The 24,843-nt window shown below is 34.3% G+C and overlaps 1 protein-coding gene and 1 pseudogene across 1 annotated transcript; both read left to right on the top strand.

Annotated features, from left to right (window-relative positions):
• Window positions 1-5,476, top strand: part of LOC133087016 (flavin-containing monooxygenase 5-like) — a 38,934-nt pseudogene extending 33,458 nt beyond the window's left edge.
• An 8,829-nt stretch (window positions 5,477-14,305) lies between these two features.
• Window positions 14,306-24,448, top strand: LOC133088011 (flavin-containing monooxygenase 5-like). Its single transcript, XM_061185775.1, has 5 exons — window positions 14,306-14,440; window positions 18,758-18,946; window positions 20,111-20,273; window positions 21,911-22,050; window positions 24,242-24,448. The coding sequence occupies exons 1-5, from the start codon at window positions 14,306-14,308 to the stop codon at window positions 24,446-24,448; spliced, it is 834 nt and encodes a 277-aa protein (XP_061041758.1).
• The last annotated feature ends 395 nt before the right edge of the window (window positions 24,449-24,843 follow it).

The following is a 24,843-nucleotide window of genomic DNA, read 5'->3' as shown; positions in this document are numbered from 1 at the left end:
AGACTAGACATAACTGCAGGAGGAATCAGAGAACTAGAAGATATAGTCAAGGAATTATCCAGCATGCAATATGAGAAATAAAGTGATAGAATAATTAAAGAAAAATTAGGACACATTGGGCTAGTATGAGAAAGTTGAATATATGACTAATAAGAAGTCTAGAAAGAAGGAATCAGGAGAATGGTAGAGAGACAATGTTCAGAGAGGTAATGACTGAGATTTTTCAGAATTCATTGTTAACATTAACCCTTATATTGAATAGTTTTGAGCAGACTAAGCCTTAAAACAAATTCCAGTTCAAAGATATTGTAATGAAGCTACATAATGCTAAAGAAAAAGAAAAAATCTGAAATACAGCCATACAGAGAAAGAAAACTATCCAGACACTGTCGTCATTATCATCAAAGGAAAAATAATTATATTAACAAGTTTTTTATCAGCAAGAAAAGAGAGAAAAAAATAATTCAAAATTATGAGGAAAAAACAACTGTAAAGTTAAACATTCTATACCCAGCAAGACTATAATTCAGGAGGGCAAAATAAAACTAAGTTTTTTTCCCCCAAAGATTGAGAATTTACCATTCATTAACACTTAAAGAACTCTGAAGCATATTCTTCAAAGTAAAGGAAATTTAACTCAGAAGGAAAAATGAGATGCAAAATGAAACAGTGTACAAAATATTAACAAACTAGTGTAGTTCCAGTCCAAGATGGTGACATAGGAGCCTTCTGAACTCACTTCCTCACATGGATATATCAAATCTATAGCTAAACATGGAGCAATTTCTTCTGAAAGAAATCTAGAAACTAGCTGAGCAACTCCTACGCATCAGACAAATGAGAAAATGCATATATCACCCACACTGAAATGAGTAGGAAAGGCTAAGACATGCTCCCCACTCTGGCATAGCATCAAACAACCAGGAGGGAATTCCAAATTCCCAACTTCTCCTTGAGGAGCAAAGGGTTTGTACACCCACCAGCACTCCAAATTCTAAGACTCCCACCTGAGAGAGGGAATCCCAAAACACCTAGCTCAAAAGGTCAACGGAGCTTGCTTCCATGAGACCCACAGAACTATAACAACCAAAGAAACAGTTCCTTGTGGGTCACAAGGACTCTCCAGGGCTACCCCCAGGACTCTGCAGAAGAACAAGGGAAAAAAACACCCATCTTCCAGTATTCCCCTGAAAAAGGCCTATTAGCATACATTACAAACTTCTGCCTGAGGGTAAGCCCTCTAATTTAGCACAACTCTAGAGGCTGACTGCAATCATTCCCAGAGACTTCCCAGAGCCAGCAGATATTAAATCTAACTTCCCCCTCAAACCCACTCCAAATTGCCAATATCTCTATGGAAAGAGTTTGTACACGCGTCTGGTTCCCAGCTTTTGTGGGGCAGAGAGGGAACAGGCGAAAAGAGACCATCTCCCAGTTTCTCCCTGGAAGGTGTCTAACTACATACTTTCCCAGCTGTTGCCTGAGGAACTGGCTTCCTATCAACCTGCATCTAGATTTCTATCCTCCTTTTTGTGACACTGACAGGTCTTGGCACACCTTCAATTACAGGGAGCTACTAAGAACAAAAAAGTCAGCTTGGACAATCACAAGGGTTTGAGACACAACCAAGAGCTTGGTGTGAGCTGAACAATAAGGTTCATCTCCTACACAAGACCACTCTGTCAAGACTGGGAGAGGTGGCTGTTTTAAGTAATGTGAAGAAACTAACACAGAAAGTCAAGGAAAATGAAGAAACAACCCAATATGTCCCAAACAAAAGAATAAGCTAAGACTCCAGAAACAGATCTTAATAAAATGGAAATAAGAGATTTATCTGATAAAGTGTTCAAAATAATGGTCATAAAGATGCTCACCAATGTCAGGAGATCAATGCATGAACAAAGTGAGAACTTCAACAAAGGGACAGAAAATCTAAGTACCAAACAGAAATCACAGAGTTGAAGAATAACTGCACTAAAAAATTCAATAGAGGGGTTCAACAGCAGACTATATCAAGTGGAAGAAAGGATCAGTGAACCTGAAAGCAGGGTAGTGGAATTCTTCTAATCAGGTGAGCAAAAAGAAAAATGGCTGAAAAATAATAAAAGTAGCTTAAGGGACTTAAAGGACACCATAAAGCAGATCAATATACACATTATAGGGGTCCTAAAAGAAAAAGAGAGAGAGAAATAGACAAAAAGCTAATTCAAAAAAATAATGGCTGAATTTCCATTTAACTTCCCCCACAGAATTTTATCTTGATGTAATGCATTGATATTTTTATGCTTGACAGTTTTATTGATCACTCTCTCATATATCACAGCAACAAAACATGTATGCAGATTTGTTTAAAATTTGTTTCCTATAACCATAAATAATAAATAATTATTAAATATATATATTTTTTAATGGCTGAAATGCCCCTAACCTGGGGAAAGAAACAGGTACCCAGATCCAGGAAGTTCAAAATTTCCAAAGGAGAGCCACACAGAGTTACAGTATAATTAAATATTCAAAAGTTAAAGACAAGGAGAGAATCTTAAAAACATCAAGAGAAAAACAACTAAAGTACAAGGGAACCTCCATAAGACTATCAGCAGATTTTTCAGCAGAAATTTTGCAGACCAGAAGGAAGTGGCATGATATATTCAAAGAAAAGAAAAGAACTGTCAACCAAGAATACTACAGCTGTCAAAGCTGTCCTTAAGAAGTGAAAGAGAGATAACCTTTTCCAGATAAACAAAGGCTGAGGGAGTACATCACCACTAGACCTGACTTACAAAAAATGCTGAAAGGAGTTCTTCCAGTAGAAATGAAAGGAAACTAAATAACAAAATGAAAGCATAAAACTCACTGATTATGGTAAATATTTAGACAAATACAAAATAATCTGATATCATAATAAGGGTGCAAAATCTCTTTTAACTCTAACATAAAAGTTAAAAGACAAAAATAAAATATTAAGAATAACTATAACTACAATAAGTAGTGAAAGGATACACAAAGTTAAAAATATATATAAATTGTGATATCAATAACATGGGGAGAAGTAAAAGTACAGACACTTGTAAGTAAAGTTATTGTGCATTTAATAGACTGTTATAAATATAAAATGACTTATATAAGCATCATGATAATCACAAAGAAAAAACTTTCAGTAGATATGCAAAAGATAAAGGAATCAAAGCATACCACTACAGAAAATCATTAAATCAAAAAGGAAGGCAACAAGAGAGGAGGAAAGGAACAAAATAGCTACAAAACAGACAGAAAAAAATTAACAAATGGCAATAGTAAGTCCTTACATATCAATAACTATATTAAGTGTAAATGGATTAAATTTCCCCAATCAAAAGACATAGAGTGGCTGAATAAATTTAAAAAAAAAAAGATCCAACCAGATGCTATCTACAAGAGACTCACTTTAGCTTTAAGGACACACATAGGCTGAAAGTGAAGGAGTGGAAAAAGATATTCCATGCAAATGGTCATGATAGCTCTACTTACAGGGATAAAATAAACTTCTAAGTCAAAACTGTCACAAGAGAAAAAGAAGGTCATTATATAATGATAAAAGTATCAATTCATCAGGAAGATATAACAATTATAAATATATATGTATCCAACATCAAAGAACCTAAATATGTAAAGCAAATATTAACAGAACTGAAGGGAGAAATAGACAGTAATGTTATTACTATACTATTAGTATTGCAGGGGACTTCAGTATCCCAATCTCAACAATGGATAGATCATCCAGACAGAAAACCAATACAGAAACAGTGGATATGAACAACAGTATAGACCGAATGACCTTGACAGACACATACAGAACATTCCATTCAATGATAGCAGAAAATACATTTTTCTCAAGTGCACATGGATCATTCTCAATTATATAATATGTTAGGCCACAAAATAATTTTTAACAAATTTAAGAAAAATGAAATTATATCAAGAATCTTTTCCAGCCACAACATTATGAAACTGAAAATCAATACAGAAGGAATGATAAAAATATAATGCCTAACTAAAACTAAATTGTGAAAGAATGCTTACATACAGTGTGAGATCACTTAGGCAAAATTCATAAGCACATAATTTAGGTTGCTAAGTGAATATACATGTATAATTCTAGCCTTATACATGCACAGGAAAGATACACACCACTCTCTCTTTTAGGGAGAGTGAGAAAGAAGGGGCATAGAGGGGAGGATATGGAACTTTAGCTGTATCTGTGATATCTTATTCCCTCAAAAATGTTCTAAAACAAACATAGCAAAATGACAATATATGTTAAATCTAATTGGTGTATACACAAATGTCTTATATCAATATTTCCCAACCATTTTTAGTTTATGGCACACATAGAATTTAATGAACTGTTTATGGCATAGTGAGTAAACATATGAGGCTTCTGGCAGTTTAATGAGGCTGGCCTGAGACAGCCAGCAGCCCCAGGACACTCTTGCCACCACTGAGGTCTGAGGGGATTCATAAAGTCCCAGCACACCCATAGCCCATTTGCCACACCCCAGTACCCCTTTGCACACAGTGGGGAAATTCTGCTTTATATTATTTTCTATACTTTTCTGTATGTTTGAGTTATTGAAAAGCCCTGACTGGAAGAGAAGATACACTTCTCAGGGACCTTAGTAGAAGATTCTCAACAAAATATGTTAGGCAAAAATGGGGTTGCAGTAAAATGTCTTCCTAACAGGATAAAGCTAGAATTGTGTAGGCTGTTAAATCTTTAAGCCTTCACAGCAGAAGTGTTGGAGTTTCAGGTGGACTGAGTCTGTGGAAGCACATTGATGTGGTAACATGCGACAGAACAGGAGCCACAGGAAAAGAAACCAGAGAGGGACGTTGGGGGGTGGTGTATTTTAGTGATAGGGACCATGATGAAATGCCCAAACCCTTGACTGGAAAGACTTGGAGCTTGCTCTGCTTCTTTAATGCATTTTCAACTAACTTCGTAATGGAGTTTATTTCCCATAAGTAGACATAAAGGGGTACATCATGCTAATGGTGTTGGGAAATTTGAGTAGAAAGCTTAGGCACTAAATTCTGGCCCACTCTTTTTAGACATCAGAAACCATCCCATCTCTTCAATGTTTACAATCCTTTTCCTCTATTCTAATTTGTTCCTTATCCTATAACATAGATAAATGACATGGACTCTGTACATAAGGATCTCATTCCTTAGGAGAGGAGATGGACATGTAAAAATGTAACAATACAGAGAAATTATTTTTTAACGCAGTGAAATAAAATGTACCTCAGGTACAGCGATAGCACAGAGGAGGAGTGCTGCGCAGGTGACCTTGGAGAAGACATGCCCAAAGCTGGGGAGGCACCAAGTGTTGTTGTTGTTGGTGGTGGTGGTCATGGTAAACTTGGAGCACCGAGAAGAAGTCAAGTTAGTGCAGCAGGTGTGGCCACAGTTCTCAACGAAATCTGCACTACAAATTAGGATTTCCTTGAAAATTTCCAATGAGATTGAACACTTCATTAGCAGATTATTTTTTTCAATACAAACCTTTAGCTCAATTCCTCCCTGTGAAGTCAACCATGATACTGGGTTTAGAAAACATTGACAGCATGCTAATTTCTACAGCCATATCAAACTTATTAAATCCAAGCAGAGAAGAAAGATAAACAAGAGTCCTCTTTGTATGTGAACCATCACCGAAAGATACACTTAAGCCAAGAGAGAGAAAAGTAGAACATTCACTCTTTATATTTCAGGAATATAGGACTGCATTTCTCTGCCATACCTAGCACACTGAGTCAAATATGAATCCTCTTTTACTGAAAATTAGTGTTACTGCATATTATATATTCAGACAAGGGTTTTCGTGAATGCTTTAGGAAAACATGTTCATTGGTTATAAATGCATGGTTATCTCTTTTTTTCCATATCTATATCCAGAAGAAGAGAGTTAATCATCAGGATGAGAAAAGCAGGTATACAAGATGGTGTGTGTCTTAAATAGGACGTGGGAGAGAGGGGAGCCTGTAGGAATAGAAATCTTGTACTTTTATATGACTTAGAAATTAAGCTTGGATGTGGTCCATCAAAGAAGTGGAGAGAGTTTGATCCATGGATCTTTTTGGAAAGAGGGAAACAAAAATGAGAAAATAAGCTTTCAGAGGAACAAAAAAAATCCATTAGAAATTTTCAGTAAATTTAATAAGTCTATGATGTCCTCCACTTCCTACAGCCTCTGAAGCACAGAGAAGAAATACACTAAATAAAACACTCAGTTAGATGCTTGCAACAGTGGAATGCTGAGGTTTACATTATTACTTGATGAAGTTAGAATCTAATATGTTCAAAGAACTTTTGTGCATTTGGAGTTTTCCTATTTGCTTTTACATATCTAATTTTATCAATTAGTTGTGTGCTGAGATTTTTTCTCATTAAAAGCTTTTCACCCTGCTGTTTGACGTTACAGGGTGTTGACTGATAAAGAGACATCTTATTGTATGATATTGTTATAAGATTCTTTATACATAATCAGTGAAGATCAGAAGAAGGATAGACAGAATTCTAAAATAACCCCGGTAACTATGCCCTCGTATAATGCCCGTCCGTGGAACATGGGTAGAACCTGTAAACATGATGAAGTATCACTTCCATTATTATGTTCCTTTATATATGACAAAAGGGATTTTGCAGGTGTAATTAAATTCCTTAATCAGTGATTCTGAGTTAATCAAAAGAGATTATCTAGAGTGGCCTAAGGCTTTTAAAAGAGAGGGAAGCATCAGAGAGACATGCTTCTGTTGACTCTGAAGACACAGATCCATGAGATCTACAGCTACAAGGAAATAACTTCTGCCAGCATGCATATGAGCTTGGAAGAGGCTCAACTGAGACCTCAGCATTGGCCAACACCTTGATTTCAGCCTGGTAATGCCCTGAGCAGAGAACCCAGCTACGCTGTGCCCAGACTCTGACCTACAGAAAGTATGAGGTGATAAATGAGTCTTGTTTTAATTCCTTATGTTTATTATTATTTGTTGTTTGGTAATAGAAAATTACTACAGTCATTCAGGTGTTTGTACTTCTCTATAGTTATAATGAATGTTTATTAGCTTCTGTGAAAATTTCCAAGCAGGATAACCAAGGCAGAACTCCACACTATCTCAGCCCTTACATACATGTTTGCTTGTCTATACACCATGGAATTTGGGGGCTAGATGTGGGCTTAGTGGTCATCTACTTCACCCTTTGTGTTATAAATGAGGACACAGAATGAAAGAGGCTAAGTGACTTGCATTAAATATATAGCTAGCTGGTGGGCAGCATCAGGATCAAAACCTGGTCCTTGTGACTCTCTGGCCAATTCTCATCCACTATGTAATGATTTTTTGTCCTTATGTGTTTCCCATGGACTTAGATACAATACAAAGTTGCTTTTTTATTTTCCACTATAAACCAGAAGAAAGAAAGTAGGGAACCAATGAACAGATATGGTAAACTCTGAGGATATATGTTTATAAAGAGCCAAAAGGGAAGAGTAATTGGAGATGAGAAGAAAGGATAAAAGTTGTAATCAATTTGCTATCCAGTCATTTTAAATATGTGGCATTTCAACTTTTGCTGTATCAGAAATTTCAAAGAATTTGGTTAGATTTTTCTATAGTCCATGCAGTGGAGCTGTATCTTGACATTATTTGCTGAAGCAGAATGACCTTTCAACAAACAAAATCCATCACTAAAGATCCTGCCACTTGAAGCAAAATGGATGAACCCAAAGGACATTATAGTAAATGAAATAAACCAGACACAGAAAGGCAAATACTGCATGATTGCACTTATAGGTGGAATCTAAAGTAGACAAACTCATAGAAGCAGAGGGTAGAATGGTGGTTGACGGGAACTCCAAGGAGGAGGAAATGTGGAGATGTTGGTCAAGAGGTGCAAAGTTTCAGTTATCCAGATGAATAGGCTCTGGAGATCTAATGTACAGGATCATAGTTAACAGTACTGTATTGTATACTTGAAATGCTCTAAGAAAGTAGATCTTAAGTGTTCTATAGAGAAAAGAAAGAAAGAAAGAAAGAAAGAAAGAAAGAAAGAAAGAAAGAAAGAAAGAAAGAAAGAAAGAAAGAAAGAAAGAAAGAAAGAAAGAAAGAAAGAAAGAAAGAAAGAAAGAAAAGAAAGAAAGAAAGAAAGAAAGAAAGAAAGAAAGAAAGAAAGAAAGAAAGAAAGAAAGAAAGAAAGAAAGAAAGAAAGAAAGAAAGAAAGAAAGAAAGAAAGAAAGAAAGAAAGAAAGAAAGAAAGGGGGAGGGAGAAGAAAGGAGGAAAGAGAGGAGAGAAAGGAGAAATAAAAGAAAAATGGTTACTATGTGAGGTGGTGGATATGATCATTAGCTTTATTGTGGTGATTATTTCATAAGGTATATGTATATCATATGAGGCTGCAAACTTAGCTGTAGGACAAAGTTAGGTATTGAGTAAAAACACTATGGTTACATTTATTTTCTTGTTATAAATTTTTGTTTTCTTTCAGGTTAATTATTCCATTTTTATTTCCTTAATTTTCCATCTACTTATATAACCCAAACCTTCCAGCAAAATTGAAAATCTCCTCTTAATTTGGTTAAAGACATTAGTTAAGAATATTTCTCTCTTCTTTTTTCCTTCATGGAGGCATGTCTCTTGGAGTCTGCTGACCTCCTACTAAGGTTGGACTGGCTACCATCCCAGGGCTTTTCTTCTTCACCATCTGAGAATTTCCTTTGCCCTACTCTTGATTTGAATCATCTGTTTCCGGGATCTTGTGTCATCTTCCCCTTGGTTTACCATTTTGTTTTGGTTGAACATAACCTCCAGTAGCTTCCTGAGGCAGAGTTCATTGATGGTAAGTTTTATCAGACCTTAAAATGTTTTGATTTTACTTCTGTGTTTAATTGATACTGTAGTTGGATATAGAATTCTGGATTCAAAATGATTTTTTATTTGAATTGTTGAGGATTTTATGCATTGTCTTATAGCTTTAAGTGTGGCTTGTTTTCTCCTTGGGATATTTGATGATAGTCTCTTTATTCCCAGTGATCTGAAATTTCATGATGATGTGCCTTGGAGGAGATCTTTTTTTTATTCTTTGTACTGGGTATGCAGAGAAGTTTTAGTTTAGAAATTTGAATCCTTCCATTTTAGGAAATATATTTTTAAAAGTATTTATTCTATTTCCTCTTATTTTCTTTCTAGAGGTTCTATTTTTTGTGTATTGAATCTCTTTTCCTGATGACCTGCTTTTTTCATCTTTTCTCTTAAGTTTTCCATCTCTTTGTCTATTTATTCTACTCTCTGGAAGATTTTTTTCCCCTCAGTCTTCTCTTCCAGATCTCCTGCTGAGGTTTTACATTGCTGCTACCATATTTTCAATTTCCAAAAGTTCTGCTTCTCTGATGTTCTTTCCTTAAAGCCATCCAGACTTGTTTCATGCATATATATCTTCTTTTATTCATAAGAATATTAGTTATGTCTTTTGTTTTAATTTTCTTCTCCCTTCACTGTCCTTTTTCTCTGAGATTATTTTTTCCACTTTGTTTATTTTGGTTTCTATTTTTCATGATATAGTCTTTCCTAAAATATCTTTGGTTGTTCTTTTTTTTTTAAGTGTGGACTTAGATGATGATTTGAAAAGCAACAAAACTTCATAAGACAATGCAAAAAATTTTATCATTACTGAATATATGATGATGCTAAGGAAGTAATGTGATTATTTTAGGTATGCTAATTATATCATAGTTATATTTTAAAAGAAGAGTCCTTTGCCTTTAAGAATAGATAATAAAATATTTACAAATGAAATAACATGTTTGGGATTTTCTTCAAAATAATCCAATTACAAAGTAGGCAGTGCTACAGATGAAACAAAATTGACCATATATTGTAATTGTTGAAGCTAGTGATGTGTACATAAGAGTTTATTGTAATATTCTCTTGGATTTAATATAAATTTTTAAATAAAAACTTTTTATTCAGGAAAATATATGCCCCATCATAATAAAAGTAAATAATTTATATTTTTGATTACAATAAACTATATCTTTAAAACAACACAATTTGAAAAGTGGATGGGATATAATAAAGATATTAAGAATTTCTTTCATTGTCTTCACTCCACTTTTGTTGCTCCTTCCAAGACACAAATGACTAATCAGCTAGAATATACGTTTATCAATTCTATCTGCTAAATATGAATTAAGATCCTTTCTTTCCATCACTATTGTAATTCAACATCTCTCACCCAGCCCTCAGTGGTTGTTCATTTTAAGAATGAGGAGAAAGATTTATTGGAAGCTCTTTATGCATAGGTAGGGTTCATCTAATGGTGAGTTTCACTGGAAGGTAGTCAGTCAGGGAACACGATTTTTCAGAGAGAGACTCCCAAATGTCAGTATCTAGATGGTTTTTCCCTCTTAGATCAGTATGTTTCCCTAGAGTGGAGCTCTCCAGCCTCCTTTGTACCTAACTCTCAGCATATAGGGAGTTGAGTCAGGGAAAGAAGTAAATGAGGGTTAAGTGGACCCACTATCAGGATGTCATCTTCAATTTATTACACTTGTTATGAGTCTGACACCTTCCCTCTTACTTCAGGTATACCTGAGTCCCTGATTCAGCTGCCTCCAACACATGAATTCTCCAAGTCTTAGAGCCAAATAAATAAACAAGATAAATAAAACCAGAGTAACTAGAACAATTCCATCGACTTATATCCCCATCTCCAAACACCACCACCAGTATCCTGGAAGTAAAGAGCTAAATGAGGACTTGATATTGATGTCAGTTGTTGAGACACCCCCAGAAAATAATGGACTCATTATATCTTGCATTGCCACTCTATCCTCCTTCTTCCTCTCTTGCCCCTTCATCAGTTCCCCCATTACATTGGATGTAACCAACGTAAGTAATTTACGTTAGAACCAGGAAAGGAGTGAGCAGATTGTCTTTGAAATCAAGTTCTCACAAGTCTGCATGGCACATCTTAACTCTCTTCATCCAGAGGATGGTAACTAAGTTGATAAAAAGATCTAGTTACTTAGTTTTATTGGTCAATCCAACAAATGCCTTTTCAACACCCTGAATAGGTACTGTGTCTCACATTGTGTTAAGAGAACAGTTGAGTGAATTGTGGAAATTTTCCTAGTTAAAGAGAATTTTAGATGGTATATGATAGCTGTCTAAAAGAGTCATCATATAGAAAACAGAGTGGACTTACTGAATGAGGATTATTATACGTAAGTTAGAGAAGTAGATGTTAATATATGGTAGGAAAGACCTTTCTAAAGATTAGTACTTTCTGGAAATGGAATGTACTACTTGTGAAACAACAACAGCCCCATCACTATATATAGTCAAGACCTGATAAACATATGTGAGGTTACTATAAACAGAATTTCTACATTTGGTACAAGATTGGACTAGGCGACCTCTAAGTTCCCTTCCAACTCAAGATATGAATCTCTAATTCCCCCTGGATTATAACTGAGAGCCCAATGCCTAAGTGTTTAGCAGCAATCATTTTTTAATTTGCTTTACATATATATATTGTTAAATATATAAAGGTATAAAGATTAAAAACATTATCCTCCACATATACATACTACTACATATGAAATAGGTAACTAATGAGAACCTACTATATAGCGCAGGGAACTCTACTCAATGCTCTGTGGTGAGTTAAATGGGAAGGAAATCCAAAAAGGAGGGGATATATGTATACGTATAGCTGATTCACTTTGCTGTACAGCAGAGACTAACACAACATTGTAAAGCAACTATACTCCAATAAAAATTTTTTAATTTAATTTAAAAACATTATCATCTATTGTTCCATCACCCAAATACAATAATTAATAACAATTGCTATTTTTTTTGTAATTTACAGCTTGTTTTGTCTTCTTTTAAAAGTTATGTTATAAGCATTAACTAAACATTATTTTCATAAAAAATTTTCTTAACATAAATACATTAAAATTTTCTTAACATAAAATTATCTGAAGTGATAAAAATGTTTCAACTTGTGAAGAGTAATTAACAACATTGCTTATTTTCCAAAATATTTGTTATGCTTTCCCAGGCCAATGCAAATGATTTAGTTTGGATGGTCTTTTCAACGTGCCAATTAGCATTAAAATGTATTACAGACCAATACCAGTGGCTGAATTTTAAATCTCATCAAATTAGACATGGTCCCTTCCCTACAAAGCTCATGGCAATTTTTTGAATCCAAATAGGAGGAGTCATGGGAAGGGATTACACAGTAACTCGTTCAATAAGCTATAAAATCTTTAAATTGCCGTGGAATGACTTTGTTTTAAAGAAGACAGAGGGAGCAAAAGATCTACTTTCATTGAGAAGCTGAAATTAAACTTGATTTTTCTTTTTTCCAAAGGTTGGTCTTTTAACTTTGCCTTATAACATATATTGCTTTGTGGGGATAGTCACCAGTATATTTTATCTGATTATAGTTGTATAGTATTCTTACTGTCCAACTATGTTAGCAAGTACAAAAAAGTAGGGAAGTTTAGAAATTAATTTATTCACTCAAATTTTATTCTAAAGGCATTTATTAGATATCAGCTGAGTCTCAACTCTTGCTAGGTGTTTATTACTCAGTAAAATAAGTCAGATAGAAGAATAAATAAATGGATGTGCTAAATGCAATAAAAGAGATCTATACTGTGTGGTTACCTTCTTAGGATGAGCTTAACTATGCTGGAGAATTTCATGGAAAATGTTACATAGGAGGTAACCAGTAGACAAGGGAGGATATTTCTGCAGTGGAAACAGCATCTGCAACAAATGGCGTTTTCAGCAAGAAAAGGCATGGGTCTAAATAGTCACTACGAGTGGTTCAACAAGGTCGAGGCACAACTTTATGTGTCTTAACCTTAGCAGTTATGATGTGGTGTCTTTCTTTATCTGCACTGCTTTCCTCCTTTACATTGAAGCCTTGAGGTCAAGGACTATGTCATATTCTTCATGGCCTCAGCAACAGACACAGTACCTGGTCCGTAGCTGGAGAACAGTAAGTGTTGAACAAATAAATAAATGAGTAAACAAACAAGTGAATAAACAATCTAAGGCTCAGAGATAATAAGTATTGATACTTCCATAATAATTTCAAAAATACAGTTTTTTCACTCTTAGACCATCTTTAATTACATGTGTTTTAATTTTTTAAATTTTTTATTGTGATATAAGTGGCATATAACATTGTGTAAGTTTACAGCATACAACATGTTGATTTGATGCATTTATGTATTGCAATATGATTACCACTGTGGCTTTAGCTAACACCTCTATCACATCATATAACCGTCATTTCTTTTTTATGGTGAGAGCATTTAAGATCTAGTCTCTTAGCAACTCTACAAACTTGCAGATAGAAGATGAATAAGTTCTGAGGATCTAATGCACAACCTTGTGATTATAGTCAACAATACTGTATTACATACTTCGAAAATACAGTTTATTTTTTATAAAGTTCCCAAGTTATTTCAGTTAGCTTGTATTAGGTCATTCAGAAAGAGGAAAATATCAATATATTGAATTTATTTTGTTTTCATAGGCTTTTCTGGAGTGTAATTAACAGTCACTGTATCTACTTCTATCTGGTCTTATTTTCTCCTCAAACTGTTGGAAGATGGCTTCTACCCCACTGCTCCAGTGAAATTTCTCTGGCAAAGATCACCCATGACCATTACCTTGGCAAATCTAATGGACCTATTTCAGTCCATATCTTACTGAATTCAGTTTTACTAGACTGTATGTGGTTCTCTATATTTTCTCACTTCTGCCTTCACTCAAGTTGTCTCCCCTGTCTGGAATGTCACACACACACACACACACACACACACACACCACCCTTCCTAGTCTCTTACCTAGTGAATTTATATTCATTCACCCTTAAGTTTTAGTATATGTCACTTCCTCCAGCAGTTCAAGTATTCCTTCGCTATACTGCCTGCCTATAGCACACATGGTATGGTGGTATTATTGCATTTGTTACATAGTCTGGTAATTACATGTTTGTGTTTCTATCCCGAATATATGCAGAACTTTTTGAGGGAATGCATTTATTTTTGTATATTTTTGTGAACTTATCATAGCCTCTGACAGATGATCAACATATTGGTGTTCTCATTGCTAATAAGGAAAACCAGACTTTAGGACAGCGAACTGTAGGTGCTGTGACAAATTAATTTTCTTTTAAATGGGATGGATGGTAGTGACAGAGCTTTCCATTTCTACCACCCAGCTGAGTTTTGAGGCACCATGGCCAAGAAACAGATTGCTGTGATTGGAGCTGGAATTAGTGGACTGGGTGCCTTTAAGTGCTGCTTAGAGGAAAATTTGGAGCCCACCTGCTTTGAAAGAAATGATGATATTGGAGGTCTCTGGAAATTTAGAGTAAGTTTGGATTTTACTTTGTTTTAAGAAGGTCACTTTTAAAAATATCTGTAACTGTTTGGATGGTGGTTTCCTCAAATGGAACATACAGTACACCACACTTCTTAAGAATAAATTGATGACCTTAATCTTGCTTGCATTACTGACTGACTGAAGAAGTTTGTACATATATGTCAATTTCAGACTTAGGCATGAAATTTAAGAGATTCTATTCTTGGTAGCTGAGATTCCATGTGACCATGAGAAATATTAGAAGGGGATGGTAGTTGAGGATTCCTTCAGCTGATCAGATGGTATTGTGCCTAAGGTTAGGGATGTCACAGATTATTTTTTCTGACTTAACATCGGTATACGGTAAATAGGATGGAGATTTTCTTTTTTGGTTTGTACTTTTGTGTCATATATAAGTAACTTTTTTTTATCCCAAGGTCTTAAAGGTATTCTACTATGTTTTCTCCCAGAACCTTTATTGCTTTACTTTTAATATTTAGGTCTATGGTCCATTTTGAATTACTCTTTGTATATGGTGAGATATAGGGGTCAAAATTCTTTTTTTTTTTTTCTCTCATACAGATATCCAGTGGTTACAACACTATTTATCTTTTATCCCACTAAATTGAAAGAGTGTCTCTTTTTGTAAATTAGGTGACTGTTTATGGGTGAATTTATTTCTTAATTCTGTTCCATTGATCCATTTTTCTATCCATGTACCACTATCTTACTGTGACTTTATAGTAAAGTTTGGTATTTTTGTTCTTCTTCATAATGATTGTCTTAATTTTACAAGGATACTTACATTTCCATATAAATTTTTTAATTGCCCTATCAGTTTTCACAAAAAAGTATCTATTGGAATATTATGTAGGATCTTATTGAATCTATAGATAAATTTGGAAAAGATCGACATCATAATAATACTGAATCATCTCATTCATTGAATGGCTTATCTCTCCATTTATTTATGACTTTTTAGTGTGGAAGTCTTTCATATCTTTTGTTAGATTATTCCTCAGTATTTGATGTTTTTACTCTAGTAAATGCTAGCTGTCACAAAAGCTTCAATTTACACATTATTGCTGGTATAAAGAACCATTAATTTGTGTCCAACAACTTGATGAATTTATTAATGCTTTACATGTAGATTCTTTTGGATTTTCTCTCTACATATACATAACTTCTATGCACAAAAACAGCTTTACTTCTTCCTTCCTAATACTTATGATTTTGGGTTTTTTTGTTGTTGTTGTTCTTGTTGACTTATTGTGTTAGCTAGGGTCTCTAGAACAGTGTTGCATAAAAATGCTGATTGAAAACATCCTTCTCTTTGTGCCAACCTCAGATACAAATTGTTCAATATTTTATCAGTAATCATGTTAGCTAAGGTTTTTGTAGATTAAGAAAATTTCCACATAACTTGTGAAGAAGTTTTAAAAATTATGGACATATATTGACTTTTATCAAATAATTCTTCTGCATTACCTGAGGTCATCATATGCTTTTTCTGTTTATTCTGTTAGTGCAATGCTTTGTACTGATTCATATTCAAATGATAAAGCAAAGTTTCACTCCTGGAAAAACCCCTACTTGGTAATTTTTGTTTTATATGTTCCTAGATGAGATTCATAATTTTTACTGATATTTGTAAATTGATAACATAATACAAAACTTTTTGAACATTTTTGTCTACATTTATGAAAGATATTGTATTATAATTTTTCCTTCTTATAATGTCTGATTCAGATTTGGTATCAAGATTATTCAACCTCAAAGTTATGAAATAAATTGAGAAGTGTACTTTCCTCTTCTATTTTCTTAAAGCATTTATATGCAACTGGTATACTTTTCTTTAAATATTTAGAAGAATTCAATGGTGAAGCTATCTGGGCCTTGAGTTTTCTTTGTAGGAAGGTTTTTAATAAGATTTAAGACTTCCCAATTTTCTTTTTCTCTTCATGTCAGATTGATAAGTATTGTTTGTCAAGGAAGTCGTCAGTTTGGGGGGTATTGTTTATAGTATCCTCTTATAATTATTTTTATTATATGTAGATTCCATAATGATGTTTCATTTTATTCCTGATATTGATAGTTTATAATTTCTCTTTTTTTCTTGGTCAATCTTACTAGGGGTTTATTAACAAGCTTATAGTCATGTCTTTTCCCCCTACCGCACATCTAAGTTGTATTTTATTGATTTCTGCCCATTTCTTTATTATTTTCTGTTTCTACATTTTTGGGTTTATTTTGCAGTTTATCTAGGTCCTTTATTTGGAGCTTAGAATATTGATTTGTAACTTTTTTCGTATTTAATATGTTCATTTAAAGCTATAAATTTTCCTACCATCACTGGTTTGTTTCATTCACAGTTTTTTCATTACTGGACTGTTCAAACTGTTCTCTAATATCTCTGTGATATATTCTCCGACATAAGGGTCATTTACATGTGCTGCTTAATTTCTAAACAATTGAAGGGTATGGATTTCTGGTTATCTTTCTCTTCTTGATTTCTAATTTAATTTCACTATGGTTGGAGAATGTGCACTGATTTTAATCCTTTGAAATTTGTTTAAAAGACTATTTTAATGGCCAAGCATAGGGCCTATATTTGTGTGTCATATGAACTTCAAAAGAATGTGTAGTCTAAAGTTGCTGAGTTTATTTGTCTATGTATGTCAGTTAAGTTTAATGGTGTTCTTCACTTTTCTATGCTTTTACCATTTTTTGTTCTATCAGTTACTTAGTGGGGTGATTTGAATTCTCCAGCTATTGAATATGGGTTTATCTATTTCTCCTTTTAATTCTATTAACCTTTATATTATATATTTTGAAACTGTGTTACTAGGCAAATTCATATTTAACTTTTTATATCTCCTGTAGAATTGACCTTTTATAGCTCCTGTAGAATTGACCTCTCCCTCCTTATCTCTAATCTTGCCATAATGTCTAATTTGTTTGACATTAATATAGCCAATCTGGTTGCCTTTTGATTAGTCTTTACATGATATAGCCAATCTTTCAGTCTAATTTTGTCTCTTGTAAACAACATTAAAAAATATCTTTGTGATAATTTTGGTTTTTTATTTTAATTTGAGTGTTTATGTGTAATGAAATATGAATATCGTTGAGCTTTAGTTTAATATCTAGCATGTTTTTGTTTTATATCTTTATGTTCTTTATTCTATTTCCTTCTTTCTTTTGATATCACTCAAATATTTTTTCTATTTTTCTCGTACATTATTAGATACCCAGTCTTGCATTATAATTAATGGTTATCCAAAAAATTTCAATATGCATCCTGACATTGTTTTCTATTTTATGTTTTGTACTTTTACCACTTTCTGAATAAAGCAAAGATTTTTCATTTTCCCCTTCCCATCTTTTGTATTATTATATATTTTACTTCTGAAAAATGCTATAAACCCCACAAGAGATTATTGCTGTTGTTGTTGTTGTTGTTTAAGTGTTAATAGACTTTATGTTATCCACATATTTATTATTTCCAGTGTTTGTCATTCCTTCCCATGTTTGCACATTTCCATCATGGTTCATTCTCATTCAAGTTGAAGAACTTTCTTCATATTTCTGGTAGTGCTGGATTGCTGGCAACAAATCCTCTCAGGTTTTGTTTGTCTGAATACGTGTTATTTCACTTTTATTTATTTATTTATTTATGGCTGTCTTGGGTCTTCACTGCTGTGCGCAGGCTTTCTCTAGTTGCGGTGAGTGGGGGCTACTCTTCGCTGTGGTGTGTGGGCTTCTCATTGTCGTGGCTTCTCTTGTTGCGGAGCACGGGCTCTAGACGTGCAGGCTTCAGTAGTTGTGGTACGCGGGCTTAGTAGTTGGGGCTCGCAGGCTCTAGAGCGCAAGCTCAGTAGTTGTGGCACACAGGCTTATTTGCTCCATGGCATGTGGGATCTTCCCAGACCACGGCTTGAACCCGTGTCCCCTGCATTGGCAGGCGGATTTTTAACCACTGCACCAGCAGGGAAGCCCCTCACTTTTATTTTTGAAGTATATTTTCACTGGGTATAGAAGTGTAGGTAAACATTTTTATTTCAGCATTTTAAATATATTATTCCATTGTTTTTTACTTCCATTACTTTTATTGAAAAGTCAGTCATAAGCCTTATTGTTCATCCAATAAAACTTTTTTTTTTCTAGCAGATATGGCAGTGAGGGAGAAAATATTCTTTGAGAATATAAAAGACAAAGTACCACTTTATTATACCTGAGATTATTTTCCTTCTTTAAAATATCTTATTTTGATTTTCATGCTATTGCAAAGTTTATTTTATTAAGAGAGGGTTATTTTTGCTGTAGAAAAATACTTCAGAGAAAATGCCCAGTATCTACAAATCTGTGACCATCAACACTTCCAAAGAGATGATGTGCTTCAGTGGCTTCCCCATACCTGATCACTTTCCAGATTATATGCACAACTCCAAGTTCATGGACTACTTCAGGATGTATGTCAAACACTTTGGCCTCATGAAATACATTCGTTTTAAGGTACAATATAAATGAAATATTGCATTGTGTGTGGGTGGGTGCAGACACACTCACTTGTGCACACACAGGAGGTATACTTGGCATCCTATCGTATGATCAGAGGAAAAGATCATTAGTGCGCTTCCACACTAGAAAACCATCACTTATAATGAAACAATGTTTTGAAGATTACACTTGAATGTAAAGTTGGAGAGTTTTACCCATTCTGATAATACTTTGGTGTGGTGTGGTATCTTAGCCTTAAATTCAAAATGTTTAAGGACTTATAATAATGGCAATAGTAACTGAGCCAAATTATATAGAACCAGGGTCATGGAAACACTATAAGGAAGACATTTTCAGATCCACATAGCTCCCACCATCTATCTACAACCACCACCCTCAACAGTCACATAAAACTCCATCCCTATAGTCATGGTGGAGCACTAATTCCTCTCTGAAAAAGTTGAGACCAGGGAAACTGGACAGGCCTGTGCTATAGTATGAAAACTACAAGGAATACTATTTTCTTTCATTTGGAAGTCTTCCTGGAAAAGGGATATTATTCCTGTGGCTTCAGTCACTTCCTTGTTTTCTCATAGGTAAGTCTCAACTATTTCTGTGGAAAACTTTTTTTTTTATGAAATACTCATAATATCTTGAAAATGTGCTGTATCAGTCTGTTGAAGCTACTATAACAAAATACCACAGATGGAGTAGCTTATAAACAACAGAAATTTATTTCTCACAGTTCTGGAGACTGGAAATAGATCAAGTTTCCAGTTTGGTTAGGTGGGAGCTCTTTTCCTGGTTCATAGCCCATGCCTTCTTTCTCTTTACATGGTGGAAGGGGCTAGGGAGCTCTGTGGGATCTCTTTTATAAGAGCACTAATTCCATTCATGAGGACTTCACCCTCATGACATGACCACTTCCCAAAGGCCTCACCTGCTAACACTATCTCCTTTGGGGGTTATGATTTCAACATATGTATTTTGGGAGACACAACATTCAGACCAAAGCATGCACCCACAGCAAAGTCATGATGGGAATACCCAGGAGTGGAAATAAATGAGTATGGATGCCGCAGATGAATTGTGTTGTTCAGGTATATGGGGTTTTGAAGAGGAGGAATTAACCTGAGGAAAGTGATTGCATATGATTTGTGCTTGTGCCCTTTTTCTCAGACCAAAGTGCAAAGTGTGAGGAAACATCCAGATTTTTCCTTCAGTAGACAATGGGATGTTGTTGTGGAGGCTAATGGAAAACAGGAGACTTTGGTCTTTGATGGGATTTTGGTCTGCAGCGGACATCACACAGACCCCTACTTACCACTTCAGTCCTTCCCAGGTATGTCATAAGAATCTACTTGGTAAAAAAGTACTTGCCAAATAGCTTACAGAGCAAAGTGACTGAGCATAAATTTTATTACTATAATTAATGAAATATCTCCGGTAACATTCAATAACAAACAACTAACTGTCCAACATTTATGTTAACAGGATAATGTAGTACCTTGAAATACAAAAGTAGGCAAAGACAACAATTTCTATTTTTTATTTACTAAAGTTTCTTATAGCTTATAATAAATAACAAAAATTAATCCACATTTAAATGGTTTTAGTTTCATGTCCATTCATTTGATCTTATCTTCTTCCAGAGAAAAATGGAATTAATAAAATTTAGAGACAAATGACAAGCAAAACAAGCAAAATCCATAAACATAGAAATTTGCTTCCCTGCAATATAAAAAAGAGTATGGGATAAGATCTGAAAGTAGCATTTATTTATCATGTATTTTTCACTGGTTAATAAAAACAAACTATTATCTTATTGCTCCCTTCTAATTCTTTGTGGTAAATGGTTCCCATTTTAAAGGATACTATTACTTAAACAAAAACAAACAGACAAAACAGGCAAACAAACAAAAAACCTCCCCACTACTAACTAAACCCTCTCCCTTTATTCCTACTCCATTTTCCTTCCCTTTCCATCAATTGCTATCAAAAGTCAATCAAGAAATATTTGACTTATCAGTGCCTTTCTATGATGCTTAAAAAACCATCATAAGAAACTGTTCAGGGGTTGAGGAAAACTCAAAATAGAAGAGTCCTAGATGGAAATCAAAGGACTTAAACTTGGAGTATGATTGTCCAACTGACTAGCTGAGTTATGTATGATAAATATATAACCTTTCTGTGTCTACACATCAACACAATCACTGTAAAATGAAAGTGCTTGATCTTCTGAATGTTAAGATGCAATATATTCTGAAAATCATGATATGAATATGATATAATCTATGGTTTATATTACTGTTACATATTTTTCATCTTCTTTTTGATTCACTTCCTTCCTGAGAGACACTCCTTATAGAGAGATATATGGGATATGTTTATTTGGTTAGGTTTCAATAGGGAGGGGCTAAACATGTTCAGGGTGTGACAATCTCTGAGAATGGCAGACACAGAGTGGGTACTGTTATGAAGCCCTCAGCAGAGCAAGGAACAGTATGAGGGCATTAGACACTTGGAAGTCAGAGGAGATGTCAAATTGAAGGAGAAAAGCCCTATACCTCCTTAGAGAGTAATGAAACAAAACAAAACAACCACTCCCAGTTTCCTGCTTCATCATTTTACTTAAGACTACATGAGACAATGTAATAATGAATAAAATTATATCATAGTGAAATTGTTGTGAAACTTTCATTTTGGGCAGGTCTAAGGCAGATCTACCATTTATAATGTTACAAGGTCACTAGTCTTTATTTTGTATCCACAGGTACTGATTCTGAGTTTACTCCCTCTTTCCTTGAGTTCTGTGAAATATAAACTTAAATTTTTAAAGCAAAGGATGATATTCAATTTACTGACCTAAACTCAGAATCTGCCCTTTCAAATTATGTAAAACACAACTTTCTTCTCTGTGTTGAATTAGCAAAGTGAAAAGTACTCATTATAATGAGAAATTCTCTTCTTCCGCCACAGGCATTGAGAAGTTTGAAGGCTGTTATTTCCACAGTCGGGAGTATAAAAGTCCTGAGGACTTTTCAGGAAAGAGAATTATAGTTGTTGGCATTGGGAATTCTGGAGTGGATATCGCTGTGGAGCTCAGTCATGTAGCAAAACAGATCTGTTTGATAGAAAACCACAGCTTTCACTAATAAAAGCCTCTGCATATATGGATGCCATCCAGAATGCAAGTTTGGTCTATGAGGAACAAAAATAAGAAAGCAAAATCCATGGACCCTGGCCTCAAGATGTTTAAATTCATGGGAAGCAGATGATAAATGCAAAATAAATACCTCATATTCACAATGGAAAACACATATAAACAAATTATCATTAACTGAGCTAATGAGGTAAAACGTTAGCATATATAAAACAAAATGTTAGATAATTAATCTGACTTTTCTTACTACCATAGCAGCACCTGTGTCCTGAAATAGACTGCAAATAGCGGTAAAGACAAGAAACTGAGAATACATCTGGTATCAGAAGATCTTAGTGGTAGAACTAAAGAACAGGAAAAAGAGGAAAATCAATGAAGATGATAAACATATGATCCTCTTTAAGTAGGACTATTGTATCTACAGTGATGGAGGAAGATAGGAAGAAATAATAAATTCTATTTTAGGCATATTTCATTTCATATGAAAGCAGGTTATCCAAGAACTTCATTTATGATTGATCAGTCAGTGTTCTTTCTTCCATTGAAAAATTAACAATACTCTGAGTTTAGAAGAAAATGAGATAACTTTTGAATTCAGGATTATTAAGCTTAATTAATAATTAAACTTTAATTAATGGAAAGCCCAACCTCCTAGGATGTTCAGATATCTTGATTATGTTTACATATTTATCTTTATTTATTATCATTTATCTTAAGTTTTAAGAGAAAGTATTGCTAAGCCACTTACTAAGGATATAGTTAAAGATTATTAAATAAGCATTTCAAGAGGTAAATGCTTGGTCACTAGTGCCCACCTAATTTATCTTCTACTTCATAGATTTGACCAACAAGAATTGAGATTCAACACGATCACCTTAAGATTGCGAAAGCACCAAAATCAAACAAATAGTTCAACATATTTTCTAATTGCATCAGAATATAGAAAAGCTTACAAATATATTACAGAAAGATTTGAAAGTGATTCTGGTTACATTCCATTAAGCAGGACACTGAATAACTTGATTGATTAAAGTTTTTAATGTACATTTTTGTTTTGATGTAAACAATATCGTAGAATTATGTAGTAGTTAAGATGACAATTCACTCACTTTTAAATTCACTGTTATTTACATACAAAGCACAGCTATATCAATATCCAAGGATTTTTTTTTGAAGTAGTAATTCAGAAACATACAGACTAATGAATGAAATTTTCTGTTTTTCATTCAGAAATTTAGTATCATAGAGCATCCTTTTTCTGGAAATCAGTAGACAAGTCTGGTAAAGTAGTGAATGGTGACCACTGAATAGTCTTTACCTCTTAATTCTCAGTAGCCAAGATTCCAAAAACTGGGTAATGGGTAGAATATTAATAAAAAGAATCTTTTTTTTTATGTCTGAAACATTTATATTAACATATTTCCATACAAATAACCCAAAGAAAGTTTAGTATTAGTTGTTCTGTTTGTTTGTTTGTTTGTTTTTTATACTGCAGGTTCTTATTAGTCATCAATTTTATACACATCAGTGTATACATGTCAATCCCAATCGCTCAATTCAGCCCACCACCATCCCCACCCCACCGCAGTTTACCCCCCTTGGTGTCCATACGTTTGTTCTCTACATCTGTGTCTCAACTTCTGCCCTGCAAACCGGCTCATCTGTACCATTTTTCTAGGTTCCACATACATGCGTTAATATACGATATTTGTTTTTCTCTTTCTGACTTACTTCACTCTGTATGACAGTCTCTAGATCCATCCACGTCTCAACAAATGACTCAATTTCGTTCCTTTTTATGGCTGAGTAATATTCCATTGTATATATGTACCACAACTTCTTTATCCATTCGTCTGTCGATGGGCATTTAGGTTGCTTCCATGACCTGGCTATTGTAAATAGTGCTGCAATGAACATTGGGGTGCATGTGTCTTTTTGAATTATGGTTTTCTCTGGGTATATTCCCAGCAGTGGGATTGCTGGATCATATGGTAATTCTATTTTTAGTTTTTTAAGGAACCTCCATACTGTTCTCCATAGTGACTGTATCAATTTACATTCCTACCAACAGTGCAAGAGTGTTCCCAATAAAAAGAATCTTATGTAAAAGTTTCTCTCTCCTTCTCTGACTTGCTTTCTGTCTCCCTCAGGTATTCCTCAGTACTCGACGAGGAGCATGGATTTTACACCATGTTTGGGAAAATGGGTATCCCATGGATAACTCATTCCTCACTCGGTTCAATAGTTTTGTCCAGAAAATAGGAACTACAGCAATAATAAATAACCACTTAGAGAAGATACTGAACTCAAGATTCAATCATGCACACTATGGCCTGCAGCCTCAGCACAGGTGATAACCAAAGTGTCTTAATTTGTATAATTGTGTGTATGTGTAAAAGTGAATTTGCCTTAAAGATAATTCAACTTTTGGCAATTAACATTGATTGTGGTCAATTAATCTCATGCATTTGTTAACATAAGCACATATTGTAACACATATATAATATATATTATTGCACATAAATGTTGAGTTTGTTTCCTGATGCCATTTATTCACTCTCATTCATTCAGCAATCACTTCATATTCAACTGCTATGTGCCAAACACAAAAATGAATAATGCATTGCCCCTTCCTTCATCCAGGCTGTAAGTCTAGAGGAGAGAAATGGACATGAAAATAGGTTAAAGCAAAGAAGTGTGATTGGTGTCATGACAGATGTCAGGATAGAGTACAGTGAGGCTCAAAGTA

Source organism: Eubalaena glacialis, chromosome 3, assembly GCF_028564815.1.
Source record: "Eubalaena glacialis isolate mEubGla1 chromosome 3, mEubGla1.1.hap2.+ XY, whole genome shotgun sequence".
Classification (NCBI taxonomy): Eukaryota; Metazoa; Chordata; class Mammalia; order Artiodactyla; family Balaenidae; genus Eubalaena; species Eubalaena glacialis.
Note: the sequence above shows the minus strand (reverse complement) of the source record. Positions and strands in the feature narration are given on the sequence as shown.